The sequence below is a fragment of the Ambystoma mexicanum genome, chromosome 9, assembly GCF_040938575.1.
Source record: "Ambystoma mexicanum isolate Mex_15411 chromosome 9, UKY_AmexF1_1, whole genome shotgun sequence".
Lineage (NCBI taxonomy): Eukaryota > Metazoa > Chordata > Amphibia > Caudata > Ambystomatidae > Ambystoma > Ambystoma mexicanum.
In genome coordinates, this window is record NC_090931.1 from 748,719,941 (window position 1) to 748,742,694 (window position 22,754).

The following is a 22,754-nucleotide window of genomic DNA, read 5'->3' on the forward strand; positions in this document are numbered from 1 at the left end:
CTTTGGCAGGGTCCTGGCACCTCTACCCGCATTGGCGGTCCTTTCCGCTTCACAGTGCGGGGCGGCAGCGATTTCAGGGCATGTCTTTTGAGGGCTCACCGCACATGCGCGGACTACCCTGTTCTTTGCTCTGCGAATGCACAGTGTTTCGGGCACTAGGCAACGGCAGCTTGCACTCCAGGCCTCGTAGTGGTGCCGGGAGTACAAAGGCTTCTGGAGAAGCACAGTCCATCGCATCTTAACCTGTGCACTCCACTCGTGCTTCCCTCCCGGTCTTCTGCCCTTGCTCTTTTTGATTCCTTGTGCCTTGAGTCCTTGTTTCTCATTCCCTGTTTCCCAGGCCTTTTCTAGCTTAGGGTTCACCTTGTCTTGCTGCCCCTTGCTCCCTCTTCTGCCTACCTGCCAGTGGGGTCTGCATGTCCTTGTCGCCTTCTTGCCCCTTGCTTACCTGTGCTGCCTGCTCTTCTCTTCTTCCAGACTTAATCTTTGGACTAAACATCACTGCCATTCAAGAACCGGACCTTTGTACTCGACATCATCGGCCTTCCCAGTCAGTGCCACGCTAATCTGGGAAGCGCTGTCCCGTGGCGTGGGGAATTGATCCAGTATCCCCTAGTCGCATTCTGGTGGGTCTTTGGTTGGTTTCTCACGTCACCTTTTCTCACGAGACAGTCTGGCGTCAACTCTACCGTCACCAGGAACATCAGGTACAAAGTGCCAGTGAGACTCTCTGCTTAATAGATTAAGATTCCTATCCTCCAGCTCTGACATGGACCCCGACTAGGAAATACAGGAATAACTCTGAGCCCTCCGTCAGGAAATGTCGGCTCTGAGCCAGGAAAACATTGCCTTGTGCCAATTGGTGGTTACTCAGGGAACTACTGTCGCACCTCAAGCCGAAGCAGCCATGGCACATACAACTCCTATGAAGTTCTACGGCGACCCTTGGCATTTGACAGAGTTTTGTAATCACTGCAAGGTTCATTTCTGGTTTCCGCCCTCTCAGTTTACTCAGGAGAAGGCCAAGACAAGGCCAAGATTGGATACATCCTTCGGAACCTGACGGGAAACGCTTTGACCTGGGCTGCCCTGTGTGTCGCTGCAAACAGTCCTATTCTGGTTGACTTTGCTGCCTTCGAACGGACCTTCATGGAGGTATTCCAGTCTCCTAACTTGGCTGCAGCAGCTCAAAACCAGCTTATTGAGATCTGTCAAGGTGGAAGCGATATATCCTACCTGAACCGGTTTAAACAATTAGCAGCAGACTCTCAGTGGCCAGAAATAACCCAGAAGACTCTATTCCGCCGGGGATTGTGAGATAAATACAAGGACGAACTGCTACATATTCCTGAACCCGGAACCCTGGCTGACCTAATTGAACAGGTGTTGAAGAGTGACCATCGCTTAACGAAAGGAGACAGGAAGGATGGAGAACCAAGCGAATGTACCCAAGACCTCTGGCCAATCCAGTGGTTCTGGTCAGTTCTGCAGATCCATCTCCGGAACCCATGCAATTAGTTGTCATGCGTAGTCTGTTATTTGAATTTGAAAAGCAACGCCAACTTGCCAATCACCTCTGCCTGTATTGTGGAACATCTGGTTATTTTTTGGGTACCTGTCCTCTACATCCTCCGAGGCATTCGGAAAACTAGATGGCTTGACGTCAGAAAAGAAGGCAACGACAAGCCTGCAGTCCCCTCCAGCCCTTCTTCCTGTGGTACCCATGCAGCCAGTATGTCTTCTAGTTCTAGGAATCCAGATCACCTGGGGCACTCGACACGAAGAAACCACGGCATTGCTCCATTGTGGGGCGTCTGGAAACTATATCGACACAGCCTTTGTCTCCCGGTTCGGATCCTGATACTACTGAAGGAGACAGCAACTCGTGTGGAAGTCATAGACGGGACAACACTATCCTCTGGTCCAGTCCACCAACATACCAGAGGTATCTCTGTTCATATCAACGACCATTTGGAACAAATCTTGTTGGATGTAATAAAGACCCCGACCTACCCAGTGGTTTTGGGTTTTCCTTCGTTACTTCTTCATAATCCTCACATAAACTGGGAATCACAGACCTTAATTTTTGCATGCAGTCAATGTATTCAGCATTATTGCATTGAACCAGTCCCTGAAATTACCTTTACCTCTTTGAAGTCTTCCTTGGCCAGGTCGACACATCAACTCTGTTCACTGGAAATCATACCAGAAGTGTACCACCAGTATCTTCACGTGTTTTCTGAATCAGATCTGATTCCTCTGCCTCCCCATAGGGTCTTTGATTGTTCTATAGACATTCTACCTGACAGGGTGAAACAGCATGGAAAGACATATTCCTTAAGCCGACCAGAAAAGGAAGCTTTACAGTCATACATCAATGACTGTTTGGCCAACGGGTACATAGTTCATTCAAAATCGACAGCAGGCTTTCCTTTATTTTTTGTACAGAAGGAGGGTACCCTGTGGCCCTGTATTGATTATTGCCTACTAAATAAAATAACACGTAAGTATCGGTACCCCATGCCTTTAATTTGTAGTATTATTGAATCTCTTCACTCTGCCAAGTTTTTTATTAAGTTGGACCTCGGAGGGGCATACCATCTGGTGCGGATCAGGACGGGTGATGAATGGAAGACAACCTTCAAGACCCCCAGCGGGCACTATGAATATAGAGTGATGCCATTTGGTTTGTGCAATGCCCCTTTGGTTTTTCAGCACTTTATGGACTCCATCTTTTCTGATTTGAGCGACCTGTACGTCTGGATCTACCGGGACAACATTATCGTTTTCTCCACCACCCTAGAGGGACATGGCCTTCATGTGCAGGAGGTGCTGTCTCATGTGGCCAAGAATCACCTTTACGCCAAGGCAGAAAAGTGCCTCTTTCAATCGGGAAAGTGTTGAATTCTTGGTATATGTGATCAGCAGCTCAGGCATACAGATGGATCCCGCCAAGGTAAATGCACTTCTCCAATGGGCACAACCTCAAGATATCGGATCTCTACAAAGCTTCATGGGCTTCACCAACTTCTACCATAGTCTCATCCCTGGCTTTTCCCATCTTGCTTCTGTTTTGACACGACTCACCAGCACCAAGGTGTCGTACGTTTGGGATTCCGACGCTAAGACAGCATTTCGAAGATATGAAGAAATATTTTGTCTCGGCGCCCATCCAGCGTCACCCTTCATCGTCGAAGCCTATGCCTATGACTTTGCCTTCAGGGTGGTTCTCCTTCAGAAGGAACCCAGCACGGGAATTGAACATCCTGTCACATACCTGTCTCGAAAACTGTCATTTAGCCGACAGGACTATACCCTCATCGAGAAGGAACTGTTAGCGATCAAGGTGGCCTTTGAAGACTGGAGGCACCATCTTTTGGGCAGACAGTTCCCGGTGGAGGTTCGGACAGACTATAGAAATATCCAGTTCCTGCGTTCCCTTCAGTGTCGGAACACAAGACAGGCTTGCTGGGCCTTTTTCTCTTCCCATTATGACTTTACCATCTCATATATTCCTGAGGATCAGAATTGGAAAGCCGACGCCTTGTCCCGGTCTGTGGAATATGTGAAGTCCTCCCACGATTCAGACATACCTGTCATTGCTCCAAGACATTTCTTGTCTACTTTGCAGTCTCATCCGGGTAATCTACTGTGGGACACTTTGTCCGATCCAGCCAGGACTCATCTTTTGTGTAAGGAAGGTGTCAAAGAACGGCTGTACATACCCACCTTCGACCTGCGTTTGGCGATTCTACAAGGATTCCATGACTCAAGAGTCGGTGGGCATCGGGGTGTGAAGGCAACCCAGGAACTGATCGCACAACAATTCTGTTGGACAGGATGGACTTGTCAAGTCAAGGACTATGTGGGTATGTGCCATGTTTGTGCCCAGACTAAGACCATCTGCAGGAGACCCCTGGGGTTGTTGAAACCAACGGAACTACCTCCTTTTCCCTGGCATACTGTGGCCATGGATTTCATTGTGGAGCTGCCACCCTCTGAGGGACATACGTGTATCATGGTTGTGGTCGATTGTTTCTCAAAGATGGCACATTTCATTCCTTGTCCCGGGTTGCCTTTGGCTGTACAGATGGCAAAAGCCTTCCTTCATGACATCTATCAGGTACACAGCCTTCCTGAGTAGATCCTTTCTGACCGTTGGTCTCAGTTTCTTTCCTTTTTCAGGACTCCAGTCTGTGAACATCTTGGGGTGCATCAGGCTCTAAGTTCTGGATATCATCAACAGACCGACGGTCAAACTGAGAGGACAAATCAGACACTTGAACAATACTTATGCTGCTTCACCAATGCCGCCCAGGACAATTGGTATTCCATCTTGGATGTTGCGGAGGTGGCCTATAACAATTCCTTGCATGCTTCCATCAATTGCAGCCCGTTCTGCTGTACCTTTGGACAGGATCCGAAGATGGTTCTGTCTTGCCTAGTGCCGTCACATCGGCTGTCTTGGTTGCCAGGATTCAGTCTCAACACCAGTTAGCCAGGGGATTTTTGGAGACAGCTAAGGTCAGCATGAAGGAGCAGGCAGACAAGCACTGCACCCCTGAACTGGTACCCGCGGTCGGGGACAGGGTTTGGTGGTCATCCAGGAATCTCCCACTTCGGAACCTGCCCACTAAGCTGGCTCCTTGTTAGGGAGAATTCTCTGTTAAGGCTAATTTCCCAAACCTAGTGAGTCCCCCAGCAGCTTTGCTGGATTTTTGGGGTTTATTTGTTTCTCCTGCTAAGAGTGAGACTCTTTTTTTTCTCCCACTCTTAGACATGATTTGAGATATCCTTTGACTTTGTAATGTGTTTAATGGGCTATGGGGTCTTTTACTCCACAGGGTTTCATGTATTTTTGGTAAGTGTGTTACACAGCACCCTCAGTGCAGTAACACAGGGGTGTCATAGTGACCCCCAAACATGACTCCATACCCTGGGACTGACTACTGTCTCCCAGGGCATGTAAAGTCACCATTGACTTTACTAGTCTTAAATTGTGAACAGAACCAGTACAAACCATCCTATTGTGGAAGTACTGGTAGGGGTAATTAGATAGCCCCTGGGTCTGCTTTTCGAGGGGGCACTGTGCAGTCCCCCCTCGTCGAGTTTCTGGCTGGTGGCAGTGGTTACCACGCGAAATATTCCACCGGAATATTTCCTATGGGATTTTTCCATTCATTTTAAACGCACCACTTTTTGGTGCAATGTTAAAGATACCGCCGGGTTATTTATTTAATATTTATTCCCTGGTTGGGTCTTTTTGCCAGGACTCGGTTTTAAAATGGCATTTGTGTTCGCCTCTGTAACTCCAACCCAAGTCGAGCCCTTTGTTCGACTTTTTGGCGGGCTTCTCCACAGAAGCCTCCAAAAGTGGTGCCACTCTGTCTGGGTCTACAGGATGTGTGGGAGGGGGGTTTAGGCACCCTGGACTGAGTTGCCTTGGCAACTCAAGTCGCACTCTTGTGCGATTAGCCCAGTGGTGAGCCACCCGGCTCACCACTTAGCATGTTTGAGTGACAGCTAGGACTGATGAATGGGGGTTTTCTGCATAAAAGCAGGGCTTTGGGGACTGGAACTTCAGAAGTCGCCACAGGACCAAAGAATCCGAAGAGGGAGAAGCTGAGCCGACCTGCAACGACAACACCACCGGTGGAGCCCTGCTGAACCGTCTCACCACTTCCCAACGACAGAGAAGATCTTCATCCCGGAGAGTCTTCTACCTATGAGCTGGTGGGGATAACCAGTTCGCCCTCTTTTCGCTTTCCTGGATCGTCTCGTGGTCGAATCGCCCGTGCCAAGCACCCCGACGGCCAGATAGCCACGCTTCACCACTACCGCGAATAAAAGGGTAGTACCTTTTAACCGTGAAACTCCGGCTGGTTTCTTCCCTGGCAGTGCAACGACCTCCAGCTTTCCTCCACGTCGAGATCTCCTCTTCCCCTGGACGAAGCACCGACTTGCACCCGCTGCCAGGAACAACTGCCCCCGCTGGAGCTTTCTCACCATTTCAGGTACTGAGTCCCGCCTGGTCTCCCTTGCAACAGACTGTTCAAGGTGTCCCGCAAATCCTTCACTTTCTATCCTGGGGTGACTTGGGACCTAGTAACTAACTTTTCCTGACTTGATCCAACCCTTTTTGAACTCTTTGCAAAGACTCTTTAAAAATGCTATTCAACTGTGTGATCTTGGACACATTTCGCCTTGCTCTCACCAAGAGTGGGCCTGGCCTAAGACTTTCTTGCTCCTCAGTAGACTCTGCCTTTTCTGACTTGCTCTGGTTCTCCTAAAGTGTTGGTATTGTGTATGTTCCTAATTCTGCCTTTTTCCCTCCCTTTTTCATTAACTTATTGGAGTGCCATCTTAGGTTAAGCGCTCACCTCTGTCTGAAAATAAGTGGTGGTTTAACTAAGACTTGTTCAATAAGTGATCAGGGATGTATATATATTAATAGTGACTGTGTTTGAACTTCCTTGCCATGTTAGTGTTAGTGTATTTTACAAAGTGTGTTTTTAAATAAATAATTATATACTTTTATACCCAAGCTCTGGTCAGTGTTTTTTGGTACCTATCTTGTATACTCTATATACTGTCTAACTCTTCTTCAGAGAAGTCTGGCTGCTCAGCCACAGCTACCAGGTAAATCTGGGTGGTACAGACTGCTACCAAATGGGTTTACTGCCAACACCTGTAGTCTTAAGCCTTTTGCAGTGGTCCCTAAGGGAACTGCACAGGTTTCTGCCTAACACTCCTCATTTCCTGGGTCCATTCCAGATCATCCAGCGCCTATCCTCTATGGCATTCAAACTGCAGCTTGCCTCCTCTTGGCACATACATCCTGTCTTTCATGTCTCCCTTCTGAAGCCTTTTGTGCTGTATGCCTTTTGGAGGGCCTGTCCCTGCCCGGCTCCTGTTCTTTGTCATGGGGTGCCCGAGTTTGAGGTTCAGGAGATTTGCGATTCTCATATCAAAGGTGGGGTTCTCCAGTTTCTGGTCGATTGGAAGGACTACCCGGCTTGTGATCATACTTGGGAACCACGTTCTCATGTCCATGCTCCGAGATTGGTACGAGAGTTCTTTCTTCGGCACCCGGGTAAACCCGGAGTGCCTGGCCTTCCTGGGAGGGGGTAAAGTGTTATGCACCATCCGCTTCGAGGCTCCTCCCACCAGGCTTCACTTACCTCTCGTGGGCTTGCTTCCCAGCATCTTCCCTCTATGCCAGGGTCGTGGCGCATCTACCCTCGTTGGCGGTCTTTTCGGCTGCACGGTGCAGGGTTGCAACGATTTCAGGGCATGTCTCTTGAGGGCTCACTGCACATGCGTGGACTACCCTGTTCTTCGCTCCACATATGCGCAGTATTTCGGGCACTAGGCAATGGCAGCTTGCGCTCCAGGCCTCGTGGTGCCGGGAGTACAAAGGCTTCCAGAGAAGCACACTTCATCGCTTCTTAACGTGTGCACTCCACTCGTGCTTTGCACCCGGACTTCTGTACTTGCTCTTTTTTATTCCTTGTGCCTTGAGACCTTGTTTCTCGTTCCCCGTTTCCCTGGCCTTTTCTATCCTAGGGTTCTCATTGCCTTGATGGCTCTTGCTCCCTACTCTGCCTACCTGCCATTGGGGTCTGCATGTCCTTGCGTCCTTCTTGCCCCTTCCTTGCCTGTGCTGCCTGCTCTTTTCTTCTACTGTTTTGCCTTTCAATTCTCTTGTGCTACTTGTCTGGAGCAAGTCCTCCTGGGCAACCTGGTATGCTGTAATCTGCTTCTTCCGGACCAAATCTTTGGACTGAACATCACTGTCATTCAAGAACCGGACGTTTTGGACTCAACATCATCAGCCTTCCCAGTCAGTACTTGCACTGTTCCTGTGCCACGCTCATCTGGGATGCACTGTCCAGTGGCGTGGGGAATTGATTCAGGATGCCCTAGTCGCATTCTGGTGGGTTTTGGGTTGGTTTCTCGCATCACCTTTTCTACTAATCACAAGACGGTCTGGCGTCAACTCCACCGTCACCAGGAACATCAGGTTTGAAGCGCAAGCGATACGCTCTGCTTAATAGGCACCAACAGTTTAAATTGATTGATAGGTGGCCGGGGCTTAGGCCAGGTGACCTGGATCCACTTGCATCTGCTCACCAACTGCAAAGGGAAAGGAGCTGGTGGGCTGCTTAAGTAGGGAAAAACACTGGCAAACCAGGAGGGCACCAACAGTGTAAAGTGATTGACAGGTGGGCGGGGCTTAGGCCAGGTGACCTAGATCCACTTGCACTTGTTCAGCAACTGCAAAGGAAAACAGGCTGAAGGGCTGCTTAAGTAGGTAAAAAGAGCAGCAAACCAGGGAGACACCAAACGTTTAAAGTGATTGACAGGTGGGCAGGGCTTAGGCAAGGTATCTAGATCTACTTGCACCTGCTCACCAACTGCACCGCCAACTTGGTAGGGCAGTCCTCCAGAGTTTGCTGGTTTGGGTGGTATTCTTGCTTCCTCCCTCCTCCAGGTTTACGTACTGCCTTGGCAGTCTAACATAGATGAGGAATCTGTGGGAGGAAAGAATCCATTAGCAGAGCAAATTACTTCTCTCAGTATTGTTCTTTCTGATGGATGTTCCTTCCACTGATTCCTCATCGCCCTCCCTACCTGCCCCTCTTTGCGGGTAGCTAGTACACCATCGGTTCTACGCTCCCTCAGCTTCAGAGTGCTAGGCGGAAAGGGTCGAACTGAGGCAGCACCACTACGTATACTGACACCAACGTCATGTCCAACTCATAGAGGTTTCGGACAGAGCCGACACAGAGTTGCGCTGTGCATCCTAGCAGCAGAAAAGTTTCCTGAGAACAGCTGCGCTGGTATAGGGATATCATAGATGAGGAATCCGTGGGAGGAACATTGATCAGAAAGAACATTACCAAGAGGTAAGTAATTTCTTCATCTACTGTAAAAGTGAAATGAGAAATATGATCACAGTCATTTTCCAATCTCACAAACCGGTAATAAATGAGTCAAAACACATATGTAAAACCTTTGCAAATGATGTTACTCCTCGATCACTGGTCACAGGTTTTTTAAAGAATTTGGTCAAAGGAGCAGTAGCACAGAATTAAATGTATGTTTCGATCACCCTATCCCCACTGCCTGCCAAATACAAAGAAAATGTTTGACTTAGCAGCTGATTTTGATCCTCTGGTACCGCATTGGCTTCTTATGGAATCTGCCAGCTTTTAGCATCTGGGGAAAGCTGGCAGATTCCATAGGAATACAATGCAAATGCCTCCTGCCAGGTACGGCGGAAGACATTTACAATTATTCGCACATAATCATAAACCTGGGTCTGCACAGATTTCAGTTAATTTATTGCACTCGGTAGGGCAAACAGTGAATATTCTAGGGGGGAACAACAGTGCCTACATTGGCAGTCCTCTCCAAGCATTTAGGACATTGTTTTAAATCGCTTGTTTTGTGTTAACATGCTAGCAAAATGCATGCATATATTAAGATGCATTCTTATAACGCAAGCGTTTCTTTCTTGCAGGTAAAGTCTGTCATCAACCTCCTTTTTGCTGCCTATACTGGGGATGTGTCTGCACTCAGAAGGTAACTGAAAAGAGAGTGAGCGAGGAAAGAGAGCGGGTGAGAGAGTGGGTCATGTTCGTAGCTTTGTGTTTCCAACATCATAGGCTCCCACCTTGCGGACGTCGTGCAGTATAGCGTCCTGATCTCGAAAGGACGCTATACTGTACGACGTCCGCAAGGTGGGAGCCTATGATGTTGGAAACACAAAGCTTTGCCACAATTACTCTTGGTCGGCCACTCAGTGGTGGGCCCTTTCAGCCATAAAGAATTTGGACAGGCCGTTTATCCCCAGCACCTTTAGGACTAGATTTTCCACAAAAAGTTCCGTACTGGGTCCTTCCTCTCTCTCTGGCACCCCGACCAGCCGGATATTACAGCACCTAGAGCGGCCCTCCACGTCCTATGCTCTTACCTCCAGGTTCCTGGTCACCCCCACCAGGCCTGCCACCTGATTCTTCAAACGTTGGATATCATCTTCCACTGTGCTGACTCGTTGTTCCACCTCCATTACTCATTCACAAACCTTGCATGGGTCAGCCCGCACCAGGGACACATCCACCCCCACCTCCTCGATGCTCCCTTCCAGTGACGATCTGGTAGCCTGAATTGCCTCCACCAATGCATCCAAGGTCACTCCACCACCACCTCCTGTCCACCCTTCCTCCGCGGCAAGGGTTAGTTCCTCCTGTCTCTGTGCTTTACCCTTTGTTTATGTATACTTTTCGATTCTCTGCTGAACTTTGACCATTCTGGCCCCTTTAATATTCAGGCCTGTCTTCCAATCGTGTTGCCCCCACCTCTTGTGGTCACCAATGGCCCCCGCTGTCACCTTGCCCCCTTCTGCTCAGGGCTGACAGTTGTACTGTGACCTTATTTGGTATGTCATTTCAGTCCTTAATGTATCTTGTTGCACAGTAGAGGATCTCCCCCTCCAGTTCTCCGGTTTCCAGCCTGCTAATGTTGGCCCTCTCTTGTCCGTGGTGGCCTTTCCACTCCTGCTTACCTCCCCCTGGCTCGCTCTCAGACTCTGGCCTTGATCGCTGCCTTGGTTCTCCCCCCACCTCTGCTCCGTCCGCTGTCTGGTGCGAGTTATTAAAGGGGGCCCAGGGGCTCAGTGGCAGTGTTCGTTCTTCTGTCTCTCACCTCTCTGCTGATCTCGTTTCGTATCAGCGCATCACTTCCACTTCATCCGATCGCTCGTCTCCTGATCCGAACCTCCTGCAGTGGGCTTCCAATCTTCACGTCCTCTGCGATGTCTCTCTGATTTTCCCTCTCCTTATGGATCAGTGTCCCGTGGCCGTCGGACCGATCTTGGTCCTCTCACCGTCTTGCTCTGTCCAGTTGTAGCCTTCTCTCCTTCGCGGCTCTGTTTCCTCCACCTCGCGGGGGCTCCCAGTGCTGTTCCCAGTCTGATAGATGACCCGCCGTGGCCCTAGCAAAGTGGGGGGTGGGTCTGTCATACTCAAACACTTACGCAGCAGGCGGGAGAATACTGCCAGGCAAGCGTCTCACTCCTGCAGTGTCTGGCGCTGCACACCATTCCCTGGTCACAGCCTTCCGATGAGATCACTGGAGCCCACTGTATAACATCAGGCGGCCCCAGCGCCCCGCTTTATTGTATGCTATGCGGTCACGCCACCTGGTCCCGGGCCCTATTTTTGGCAAATATGGTCCTTTTCGTTACTCCACCAGGTTTCCTCTCATGGTGCTACTATGCTCCCTCACGTTACGCTGGTCCTGATTCTCTTTGCAGGGTTTATTCAACGGATGTCTGCAGGATTTCGGCCGGCGGAGCGAGAGCTCCGAGAAGCTACATGTACATACCTTGCCGGCAAGCCACGCACCCCTGCATCAAGCATCTTTAAAGTTTCTGTCTTGGAAGACTGCCTTCCTGGAGGCTATCACCTCAGCCCGGTATGTTGGGGAAATTCAGTCTCTTTCATGTAAACCTCTGCATCTGTCATTCTATCCGTCTGTGGTGGTTTTGCAGACTCATCCATACTTTATGCCTACGATTCCATCAGACTTTCATTTGAACTAACCTTGAGTCTTGCCTGTTTTCTTCGCCAACCCATCTTCACCGGTGGAGAGGGCGTTGCGTTCACTGGATGCTTTGTTGCATGCCTTGAAGTATTATGGGGCACGCCGAAAATCGTTTTGAAAGACTTCTCAGCTTTTCAGGGCTTTGGGACCTACGGGACATGGAAAGACCCGGTCTAAGGCTTCCATCTCCAGGTGGTGCTCGCACTGTATCACACATTGCCATCGTCTGGCCAACAGACTGCTACCAAACCGGCCGAGAGCACATTCCACCAGAGCCATCGCAGCGACTACAGCGTTTCTCTCTGGTGTTCCCCTGCTAACATCTGCAGGGCTGCTCCGTGGAGGTCTACCCCCACCTTCCCAAGATTCTACTGTGTGGACAGGGATTCTAGGAAGGAGTCCCGGGTCGGCCAAGCAGTGCTTTGCAACCTGTTTGCATTAGGTAAGTCTGTTCCAAGGGTAAGAGTATTGCTTCTGTTGAGCCTTGCAACCTCCTGTGGTTGTGGGTTTATAGTCATAATGTCGACAAAAAAATGTCGACAGACAAAAATGTCGAAAAAATAATGTCGAAAATAATAATGTCGACATTCTATACTTTTAATGTAAAAAGTCATAATGTCGAAAAAAAAATGTCGACATTTTTTTTTCGACAATATGACTATAAACCCTTAACACTATCAACACCTCACCCAACACCCTCCTGCAACCCCCCCACACCCCACACCACCACCCTCCCACCCCTCATATGCAACACATTCTAATTATTTATATATTTATTTATTTATTTTTTCAATAAATAAATAACCAACAAAAAGTATCATTTACTATGGGGGGGTCCCCCCCCCAACCCCCCCTCACCCAACACCCCCCTGCCACCCCACCACACCCCCTAACCACCCTCTCACCCCTCATACTCAACACAATCTAATTATTTATTTATTTATTTATTTATTTTTTCAATAAATAAATAACCAAAACGAGTCTAATTTACTATGGGGGGGGGTCCCCCCCAACCCCCCCTCACCCAACACCCCCCCACACCCCCCCCAACCACCCTCTCACCCTCATTCCCAACACATAGTAATTATATATTTATTTATTTATTTATTATTCAATAAATAAATAAACAAATAAATAAAAAGAATATCATTTACTATGGGGATGTCCCCCCCAACCCCTCTCACCCAATACCCCCTGCCACCCCCCACCCCTCATACTCAACACATACAACACAACAATAAATATATATTTATTTATTTATACAACATTTCGAAAAAATGTCGACATTAATGTAAAATGTCGACATTTTTGTATGTCGACATTATTGATTTTCGACATTAATTTGTCGACATTTTGACTGTCGACATTATTGATGTCGACATTATGACTGCACACCGTGGTTGTGTATATGCACTGCTGTGTAATTGTATTCATGAGCATGTGAATCCATCTAAGACCCTATGATGGAGAAGGAGCAAGTTACTTTCCTGTAACTCCTGTTCTCCAGCATGGGTATGACATGGATTCACATGAAAAACCCTCCTTCATTCCCCTTTTCTTGATTCTTACTGCCACTTTACATGCCTGACCAAATATGAAGATGCCCACCACGGGTGGAGCTTAGGAGAACGATTGTCATTGGCTGCAGCAGTATGTCCCAATGTGGAAGCAATAGGCATAGAAGTGACAAGCAGTTTTTGGCTTTAAAGCAAAACTGTTTTAATATTACAGAAGATTCCCAGCCTGACGACGGGAAATATTCATGAGCATGTGAATCCATGTGAGACCCATGCTGGAGAACAGGAGTTACAGGTAGGTAACTTGTTCGTTACTTCCACTGTCCTTCCTCCTCGCAACCCCAACATGAGCCCATACCTTGGGAGGGTCCTGCAACGCCTGTGAGGTGGCCCTGATTATTCACTGTCCTCTTAAGCACCTCCACAATGCTTTACCACATGCTTCTACCTCTGCCCACCATTCTCATATACTCCTAAGCATCAGGTGCATCTTCCTCTCTCCAAACCTCCTCCACCACTCCTCTTAACCCCCACCTCCCCTGGTTTTATTCCTTTCTTCCACTCCTTTGCTCCTCCTTTCAGCACCTCCTCCTTTAGATCTTGGGATTTTCTCTTCCTTGCACCATCTCGTCCTTTGATATATAACTCCCTTCCCCACCTCCTCTACTCCTTCTTTAACTAGTCTAGATCTTATGATCTTACGTTCTCCTCCCTCCTTCACCAACTCCTCTTCTGATCTTACGCGCGTCTTTACCTCCTCTGCTCCTTCTTTCACCACGTCCTATTTTGATCAGTCTCCTCCACCTCCTCTTCTCCTTCTTTTAGCTCCATCTACTCCTCTCATCTTACTCTCTCCTTCATCGCCTCTGCTCCTGAACAGCCTTCTTTCCACTCGTAATCTCATATGCTCCTCCAACCTCTTTTCTCTCCAGGCATCTCGAAATGCGCATTGGTTCCAAACTCCCACACCTATGCTCCTCTTGGGTACCTCTATGTATGGCCCATTCACCTCTCTGTGTGCAAAGCTCCCTGTGATTTTCTGCACACATGTGTGATTTTCTCTTACTGTGTGTGCTTGTGTGTAATCAAATATGAGTTTGAAATCCAGTGTTGGTAATAGGGGAACGCAGATCTCACACACTCCCCTGACGCAGTTTTTTTCATGCTGCCATGTAGTCCTTCTACCGTTCATGTGTGGGAGTTTTGTAGATCCTTGTTTGAGGGATGCACTCCAACAGGGCAGCACTGGAATGCCTGAGTAAACACATTTCTCATTGTTGTCTTGGTAAGAGGGTTCACCACTGTTAAATGAGTACATTACTACTAGCAACTAATATAACATGCTTTCATACCACAAGGGCTGCTTTAAAGAGACCACAGCATTGCTGTTACCCACTTTATGTGTCATTCCAGATGTCCTGGTTGTAAATTGTAATTGTTTATTTGTAAAGCGCTTATACACAAGTGAAGTGCTTCAAAGCTGGAAGGGAACAGGGGAATACAATTGTCATTCTTAGGCCTTGAGGTTTCCGAATGATCTGACAAAATTAACTAGCATACTAGGCCTGATGCATTTCTACTAGTGCAAGTGCATGACAGGAGGCAAGGAGAGAAGGGTGGAGGAGAAGGAAAGAGCATACAATCAATAAGCTGCCGTACTAGGCCTAATGATAGTACAAGTGCATGACAAAGAGTGTGGAGGGGGAGGAGGAGGAAAAGGACATACAGAACAATAAACTATCGTACTAGGCCTGGCGACAATCAGATTGATTGATGATAGGTCATCAATATGCTCCTATGCACGAGAGTTGTTCAGGTGCAGCCAAGCTAGGGAGGGGAGACAAAGGGAGGACAGGACAAACAATCTTGCTCGGCCTAGTGCGTTCAAGGTTGTGCAAGTGTGCAGACAGGAAGTGCAGGGGAGGGGGAACAAGTGCGCTCAGTCCATCAGGGACCTGGGCTAAGGTCAGAGAGGTTGCCCATCTCATGGAACGTATTCTGAGTGCAGTAGTGCAAGGCAGACTGCAGAGGCCTGGAGGCAAGTGTAGGACTGGTGGGCTGAGGGGGTGAGCCTGGGACCTTTGGGGCTCTGGAGTTGCACCAGGTGACCAGTGAGCGAAACTGAGCAGAGTTGGGCAGTATGAAGGAGGGGGGAAGCAGGAGAGAACAGACAGGAGGTTAGCATTGGAGAGGGAGAGAGAAAGAGGAAGAAAAGAGTATGGTCTTGAGAACTTTCCGGAACTTACGGATGTCCGGCTCAAGGCGGAGAGAGGCAGGGAGGCTGTTCCAGAGGGAGGCACCTGAGAGGATAAAGCTCTACCCCCAAATCTCTGTTTGGAGAAACGGCTCACCCGCACAGAGTTGGAGGATACCGACCAGAGGGCTCTACAAGGAGAGTATTTAGGAAGAGAGCGGTGTAGGTAGTGCAGGCCCCGGCCCCAGAAGGCCTTGTGGACGATGCAGAGGGACTTGAACTTGATCCTTGCAGGCACTGGGAGCCAGTGGAGGGATTTCAACACCAGGAAGATGCGGTCCCTGGGCTTGAGGCCAAGGATAAGTCTTGAGGTTCTGTTCTGGATAAGTTGAAGAGGTCGGAGAGTAGAAGTAGGAAGATTGTGAAAGAGACTCTTGCAGTAGTCCAGTCTAGAGAGAACCAGGACTCTGTAGATGGTGAGCCTCTGGGGAAAAGTGAGAAAAGGTCGAATACCTCTGAAAAGGTGCAGCTGTTAGTTGAACTTTTTTGACATGTCCGAGATGTGAGAAGAGAAGGAGAGAGTGGAGTCGAAGATGACCCCCATATTTTTTGCCTCCCTGGTGGGTGAGGGCACAGGACCAAGGGAAGCTGGCCAGAATTCAAGTGGGAAAGCGGGAGCAGGGTCCCAATGAGGACGATCTCTGACTAAATGGCATTAAGGCAGAGACCATTAACAGCACACCAGGACTGAATTGTAGACAGACAATCGGGGATGAGCGAGGAGGAGGCAGAGGCCGAGGGTAGCCTGAAAGAGAGCTGTGTGTCATCCACATAACACTGAAAGTTGGAGGCGAAGGCAGAGATCCTGTGGGCCAAAGGGGCCTTGTAGACATTGAAGAACCAGGGGGATAGATTAGATCCCTGGGGACACCACAAGTGGAGAGAGTGATAGCGGAGAGAAAGGACCCAAGTTCCATCTGGGAAGAACGATCTGAGAGAAAGGATGCTAGCCACGCCAGGGCCTGCTCTGTCATGCCCAGAGTATCACACAGACGGGAGATCAGGATGTTGTGGTCTACCGTATCGAAAGCAGAAGAGAGGTGAAGAAGGATGAGGACAGAGGGAGAGTTAGAGTCGAGATTTGACAGCAGGTCTTCACCGGTATTCAGAAGAGCATGTTCCGTGCCTCTGGATGCTCTAAAGCCAGACTGATGGTCATGGAGACAGCCCACAAATTCGGTGTGGTAGGTAAGCTGCGAGATAGCCAACTTCTCCAAGAATTTGCCCAGGAAAGGAGTGATAGAGATCGAGCGATAGTTTGCTGGAATGGAAGGGTCAGCACAGGGATTTTTGAACAGAGGGTGCACAAGAGAGTACTTGAGAGAAGTGGGGAACACTCCAGTGGCGAAGAGCGGGAGAGTCGAAGTTGTCCTTGATGGTTTTGGAGGGGCTGGGTTCCACCTCTTTGGAAGAGGATTTCATAGGCAGGACTTGTCTGGAAACCTCCTCAGGTGTGACAAGGGAGAGGGAGGAGAGCAGAGGGGTAGGTGTGTGGGCAGCCGAGTGGGGGCCCAAGAGATGATGATGCATGAGTGGCTACAGAGAAGAGATAGGACAGGATGTCCTGTGTTTTGGCAGTGAAATGTGCAGTCAGGGCCGAGCAAAGGGCCTGGGTGGGTGCAGTAGAGGATGTGGCTGCAGTAGGGTTGGCCAGTTCCTTGCAGAGATGCAGGCTTGAATATGGGCCAGACTCCTTGTTAGACCCTATCAACTAGCCTCTGCCCCATACCGCAGGTTTTGCAGTGGTGCTCACAGGATCCTGCCCCAAACCAACCCAAGCCCCTATATCGATGGTGGTGCATACAGCTGCCATGGTCACTTCCCTGCCGATCAGGCAGGGGGATACATTGTCACAGTACTCAAAAGGAACTTCCACCCGATATTCTGTGCTACTTCTCACTCTGTTCATTAAAGTATGGGGCTTAATTTACAATGCAATTCTGATGGAGGAAACTTTACCTATCTGTGATTCCATACAGGACACTTCCTCAGGCCCCGTCTCATCACGGGACGTGTGCATCTTGATGATGCTGCACACATTGTAAATGTAGGGTGTCACTGGAATTGAGGACTTATGTAGTATGCATGATGCTATCAGTACAATTAGATGCTTGGTCCGAACAGCATGTTGAGGTAACCTGATGTTTGACCCTTTTCAACATTGCAATATTATCAGTGGAGTTGGGGGAAATAGTTAAATGCAGAAAGCAAGTCCAGAGAAGCTATCCTTTTGGAGAATGGGCGTGACAGGCTATTAGCATTTATCAAGTACACTTGCTTAGATAAAATTACATCTTAGTAGCTTCTCAAAAAAGCAGCATTTACTATCCTGTGAATTCTCTTTTTCAGGTTTGCCTTGTCTGCAATGGACATGGAGCAGAGAGACTATGACTCCCGCACCGCGCTACATGTAGCTGCTGCAGAAGGTACATATTTTATTCTTAGGTTTTACATCACATCTTTCTCTTGGGGAAATGGCGTTGCTTTAAAAGTTTAAAACATTTTTCTAAAAAATGATATTACAGGATACAGTATTAATGTTGAGACTGTGTTTGGTATGATATAGCTGTTACCCCTCTCCAAGCTCCCGCTTTCTTTACCTGATTCTGATTCCCCCAGCCCTACCTGATACAGAATGCCACTGTGAACACCCATAGGTGTGTGGCCCTCATGGCTCTCGAAGATAAATGTTTTCACGGGTAACTTCCAACAGGTGAGAATTGTTGACAGACGTTCTTTTGATATTTCCATTTCATGACAGTAATTACAAATAGACGTACGAGTTCACAAAATCCTAATATGGAAAAAATGTCGGTTGGGAATTATTTGGACTCATTAGATAACAATGATTGTCTTGGCAACGTTACAAAAATATCAAGGGGCTCGTTATGGAGTTCCCGGGAGCGTAAATGGAGAGGTTAAAGACAGGCGTAATGATGGTACACCTGTCTTAACGCCTCCATTCACACTGGGAGATTTTCATTGTTTTTAAAGGCGGGGAGCGAGGACGGGACAGGAGTTACATTTCTGGTTCCCGTTTGCCCTCTGCCTTTAAAGCCAGCATGAGATAATCATGCTGGTGTAGAACCAATGATTTCATTTGGAATACGCCTGCTTTTTGCACCAGAAATAAAGCAGGTGGGTTAATTCCTTAGGAAATCATTGTAATCGCAGCCTGCCATGTGCACATGGCAAGACAATGTTTACTCTTTATGCACCACTGTAGAGTGCAAAAGAGAACTGTAAAGAGGCATCCACCAGTTTTTTTTAGATTTCTCATTTGCACTCATCAGTGCAAATAACAAAATTGCCCAAACGTAAGTGGTCCCCTCTGGGCAATTTGCTCAAAGGAGCAAAATGTGCTCCCAAGTGTCATACTGGAGCGTTCCATCTAACAAAACAAAAGGAGCTCATTTTGCTCCTTTGCATAAATTACCCACAGGGTTCTGCTTACGTTTGCACTAAAGTACGGACACGTCCCCTCTGGGCAATTGTCATTTGCACTGTGGAGTGCAAATGAGAAGTGTAAAGAGCTTGCTGAAACAAAAAGCAGGCGTATTCTATAGGAAATCATTGGTTTTACACCAGCATGAAAATCTCATGCTGATGAAAAAGCAATTTGTTTTTAAAGACGATGGGCAAATGGGAGGCAGAAACATGGTGGGCCTAATTCACAGAAGAGTTTTAAAATGGCAAAACCCCATTGAAGAACGCTCTGTGAATCAGGGCAGTCTGTTCCGCCCACGCCCTCCGCCTTAAAAACAATGAATATCTCCAGGAGCGTGAATGGGGGCGTTAACACGTGTCTTTAGCCCCTCCATTTACGCTTCGGGGACTCCAATATGAGCCCCAGAGCATTAGTGTGGGGATTAGTTTCTTAGAAGATGGGCGTGGTTCCAGTTAAGTAAAGCCAGATTGGTAATGCATCCTTTATTTCTTAGATTTTATTTTTGAAGTCCTAGCACAAAAAGCAAAAATAAATACAAATGAAAGAGAAATAGGAAATAATTAACAAGCTCAGACAAACGTAGTTTTGTCTCTACGCCGCAACCACAACAACGACCTGTGCACCACGCATCTAATTTAGAATATGTCAAAACAAGCTTGTGACCTGAGGGGTAGCTGTCGGCTCCTGATCAGTCCTGTTACCTTGTGTTAGGTAAGAATTGGTGCAGTCACACTGTGTGAAACTACGCAACACTTATCTGCTTGGTATTAGGTAACCCACCTTTTGGTATAGGTCTGTACTACACAAGTTAGTAGTGTGACTGAGCAGCCAGGCCTATCTCAAGAGGGGTAAATGTGAGCTGTAGAGCTGTACAAATCAAATCCATAAATACAAGCAGGCAAGTAACATTTACACTCAAGGTTTCAATTATAAATAGTTATTTATTTAATTAAGATCAATTTTTAAATAAACATTCTTTAAAAAGACAATTTGTTGTAACATTTTAAATATACTGTAAAATTACTTTCCAGAATCAAAACAAGTTAGTGGCTAATCTTTGGATATGATTCTTACACATTTCCTACATCTTGAGGTGACTTCAATCACAAGGACAGTAATGGCATTTATATATCGCACTAGTAGACTTTGCAGATTCTGAGCTTTGTAGAAAGGAAAGGTTATGGAACGAAAAAGGTTCTACAGTTTTCCAGTACATGTGAGGACAGCTAAATCTTCCAATGTAATCTAGATACATCTTACAGTATACAACAAGCTTCCACCTATGAGGTACAAACAGTATCAAAGTCAATGGACTAGAAGAGTTTTCAGGGAGCCAGAACTGCCAAAGTCATTTGGGACACAGTCTATGGATCTGAGGCACTTCTTCGATCAAATTCTTGCACAAAGTTAGAGAGTTTGTAGAGAAATCACTTGTGGGGTCACAAACTGTTAAGCCTATGAGAAGAGAGTTGAAATCAACTCAAAAGATAAGCCAATGTAATTCCCAACTGAGAAGAACACGACTAAAGGCAACGAGGTAAGTACACCAAACCATAACAGTACCTCTGGTTTGAAGAAGAGTGGTCCAGCTGGATTCTGTCTTGCTGCAGCGGTGCCGACCCTTATTCCTGAGCCTCAGTTGTGAGGACACGGGGGAGGACGTCTGGAGGTCTCCTGCGGTGGCACTTGGGAGGTCATCGGGCTACGGCCTCTTTTTCGGTTCAGCAGCACTTTGCGGTTCAAGCACTTAGCAAACAGCACCGATGCGGATCTCGGACACTGGTTGGACTCTTTGCTCCCTTTGTCCGGCACTCTGGATCTGGAGGTCCTGCTTCGGGATAGTCCTTAGGAGTCTCCTGGAGCTTCCGGTCAGATTCGTTCTGCGACATACGTTGCACTCAACTACGGACACTCGAACCCTGGCATTGGGCTCTCACAGCAACGAATAAGCACAGCCAGTCGGGGGTGGTGGTCCAGTGGAATTCGTCTCGGGGTTAGTTGGTCCTACTAACCCAAGGGGAGAAGTCGTTCCGTCCGGAGCTTCTCTATTTAGGTGAAAAAGGAAGTTAGCACAGCAGCAGGGCTTCACCAGGCAATTCAGAGGTTCTGGAGGTTGCAGCAAGCTTCGTTCACAGTTTCTTCATCCGGTGTATCGTCCAGTGGTCGACTCTGTCTGTAGTCCCAAAACCCTCGCCTTTTAAGCAGGTTTCTTCCATTCATGCACAGCCTAGGCTGTCAATCACTCAGCAGGGTGGCTGTCCTGCAAGTGCAGCCAGCCAGCCAATCAGGACTAGTTGCATTCAGGCATTCCTAGAGAGAAAGGACATGGTAGTTTTGGGACCCTCCCTCACATCCTGTCCTTCCAGACACACTGGAGCCAGGGGTGGGCTTCAAGGCTGAAGCCCGCCAAAGGCAAGACAAACAAAAGGCTCAAACCTGTCTCAACGCACAGAGTGAAACCCAAGAAAGACATCACAAACCGAAAATGGCAAAAAAAGAAGACAGGGGCCATTTTGACAAAATGGTCACCCATGGGTGCTATTCTGCAGCTGAGGGTTCAGCCTGGGGTAGAAAAGCACATTGGTAGGAAAAATTAAACCACTGCCACCAGCCATTTAAAGTAGTGATGGTAACATCAAAATGTTACATGCGAGGAGAAGGATAAGGGGCTACTAAGTAACCCCCCAGCACTCCACATAAGTGTAACGCTCACCTGATTCCCGCAGAGGCGCCGGTCTTGACTGGGTGAATGCTGTATCTTCAAAGGTGATGTGTAACACACGGTTGGCTCTTTGGGCTGGACCTCTGTGCACTGTATGTCTGACTCGAAGAGTAAGATGTCTGCAGATAGAAAATATGGGATTAATGAACTGGGGTTATTGGGTGTCTCTCTCCTCTTCCCTTTCTCTTCTCCTGTAGAACCTCAAAGGTTAACACCCTCACCTTAGGTAAGTGAACGCCGAGCTCTCCATCTGCCTCGGGGCAGGGTGCCGTAACCAGTTTCTTCACTGGATAAGGGTGCAGGCCTCTTGACCTCAGAGGACTGCTGTCCGTCGTTAACTGCACGAACGGTAAGTTCTGGGCACTTCAAATGTCTTAAAAGTCTTTTGTAATGATATCTCTTGTTTTGCAGGGTTCCGGCGATGGCGGATGGCGGGCTGATGAGAGTTGAGGATCGAACCCGCGTGAGGAATAGAAGCGCCTGGAAGCACGTAAGTAAGCGCTTGTAGCCTGCTTCACGATGCGCACTAACTGTCCCTTTTATCTTGCAGGTACAAGTTCGGAGCTTTAGAGAAGCTGAAGGGTGCTGGAATACCCACTGGATTCGGCGTGGGAAGGAGTAATGGCACGTGAGTAATAAAGTTGCCCAATGTCTTTAAACGCACCTTCTTTTGTCTTTCAGATGCGGGATGCAGCGCCGAAGGCCTCCGGAGCGTGCGAAGAGCTGGTAAGCTTTTGTCTTTCAGATGCCGGAATGCAGTGCGAAGACCACCGGAGCATGCGAAGAGTAGGTAAGCCTTTGACTTTCAGATGCCGGAATGCAGCGCGAGGCGTTGGTGACAGCCGATGGACCAGGTAAGAGATGCGCTGCCACTGAAGACCGTAGTGCTAACCTGTTCTTTCTTTGTCTTTACAGATGCTGTTGAAGACTGGATTCCAGGATGGTAAGCCTTTGTTCCCTTAGGCCCAGGATCAGAAGCAGAAGACACAATGAGCGTTCTGCTGCAGAGAATGCAGAATAACGCAAAGCAAGATTCATCCATCGGGTGTGGTTTAAATAGCCTCCTGTAGTGCTTAGGTGTCTCCTTCCACAGCCACGCCTAGGTAAGAAAAGAGTTCCTGCTTTCCAGAAGAGTTCCAGTGTTCTGAACCTAGGGAGTGGCTCCTGCCCCACCCAACAGGAAAAGTAGTCCCAAACAGAAGA

General features: G+C 48.1%; 1 protein-coding gene across 1 annotated transcript in view; it reads left to right on the forward strand.

The window, feature by feature from the left end:
• Positions 1 to 22,754, forward strand: part of GLS (glutaminase) — a 1,476,479-nt gene that overhangs the window by 1,291,078 nt on the left and 162,647 nt on the right. Inside the window, exons 15-16 of the mRNA XM_069615675.1 lie at positions 9,527 to 9,588; positions 17,731 to 17,807. Of these exons, the coding sequence (XP_069471776.1) occupies positions 9,527 to 9,588; positions 17,731 to 17,807 (139 nt within the window). The remainder of the gene's footprint in view (positions 1 to 9,526; positions 9,589 to 17,730; positions 17,808 to 22,754) is intronic.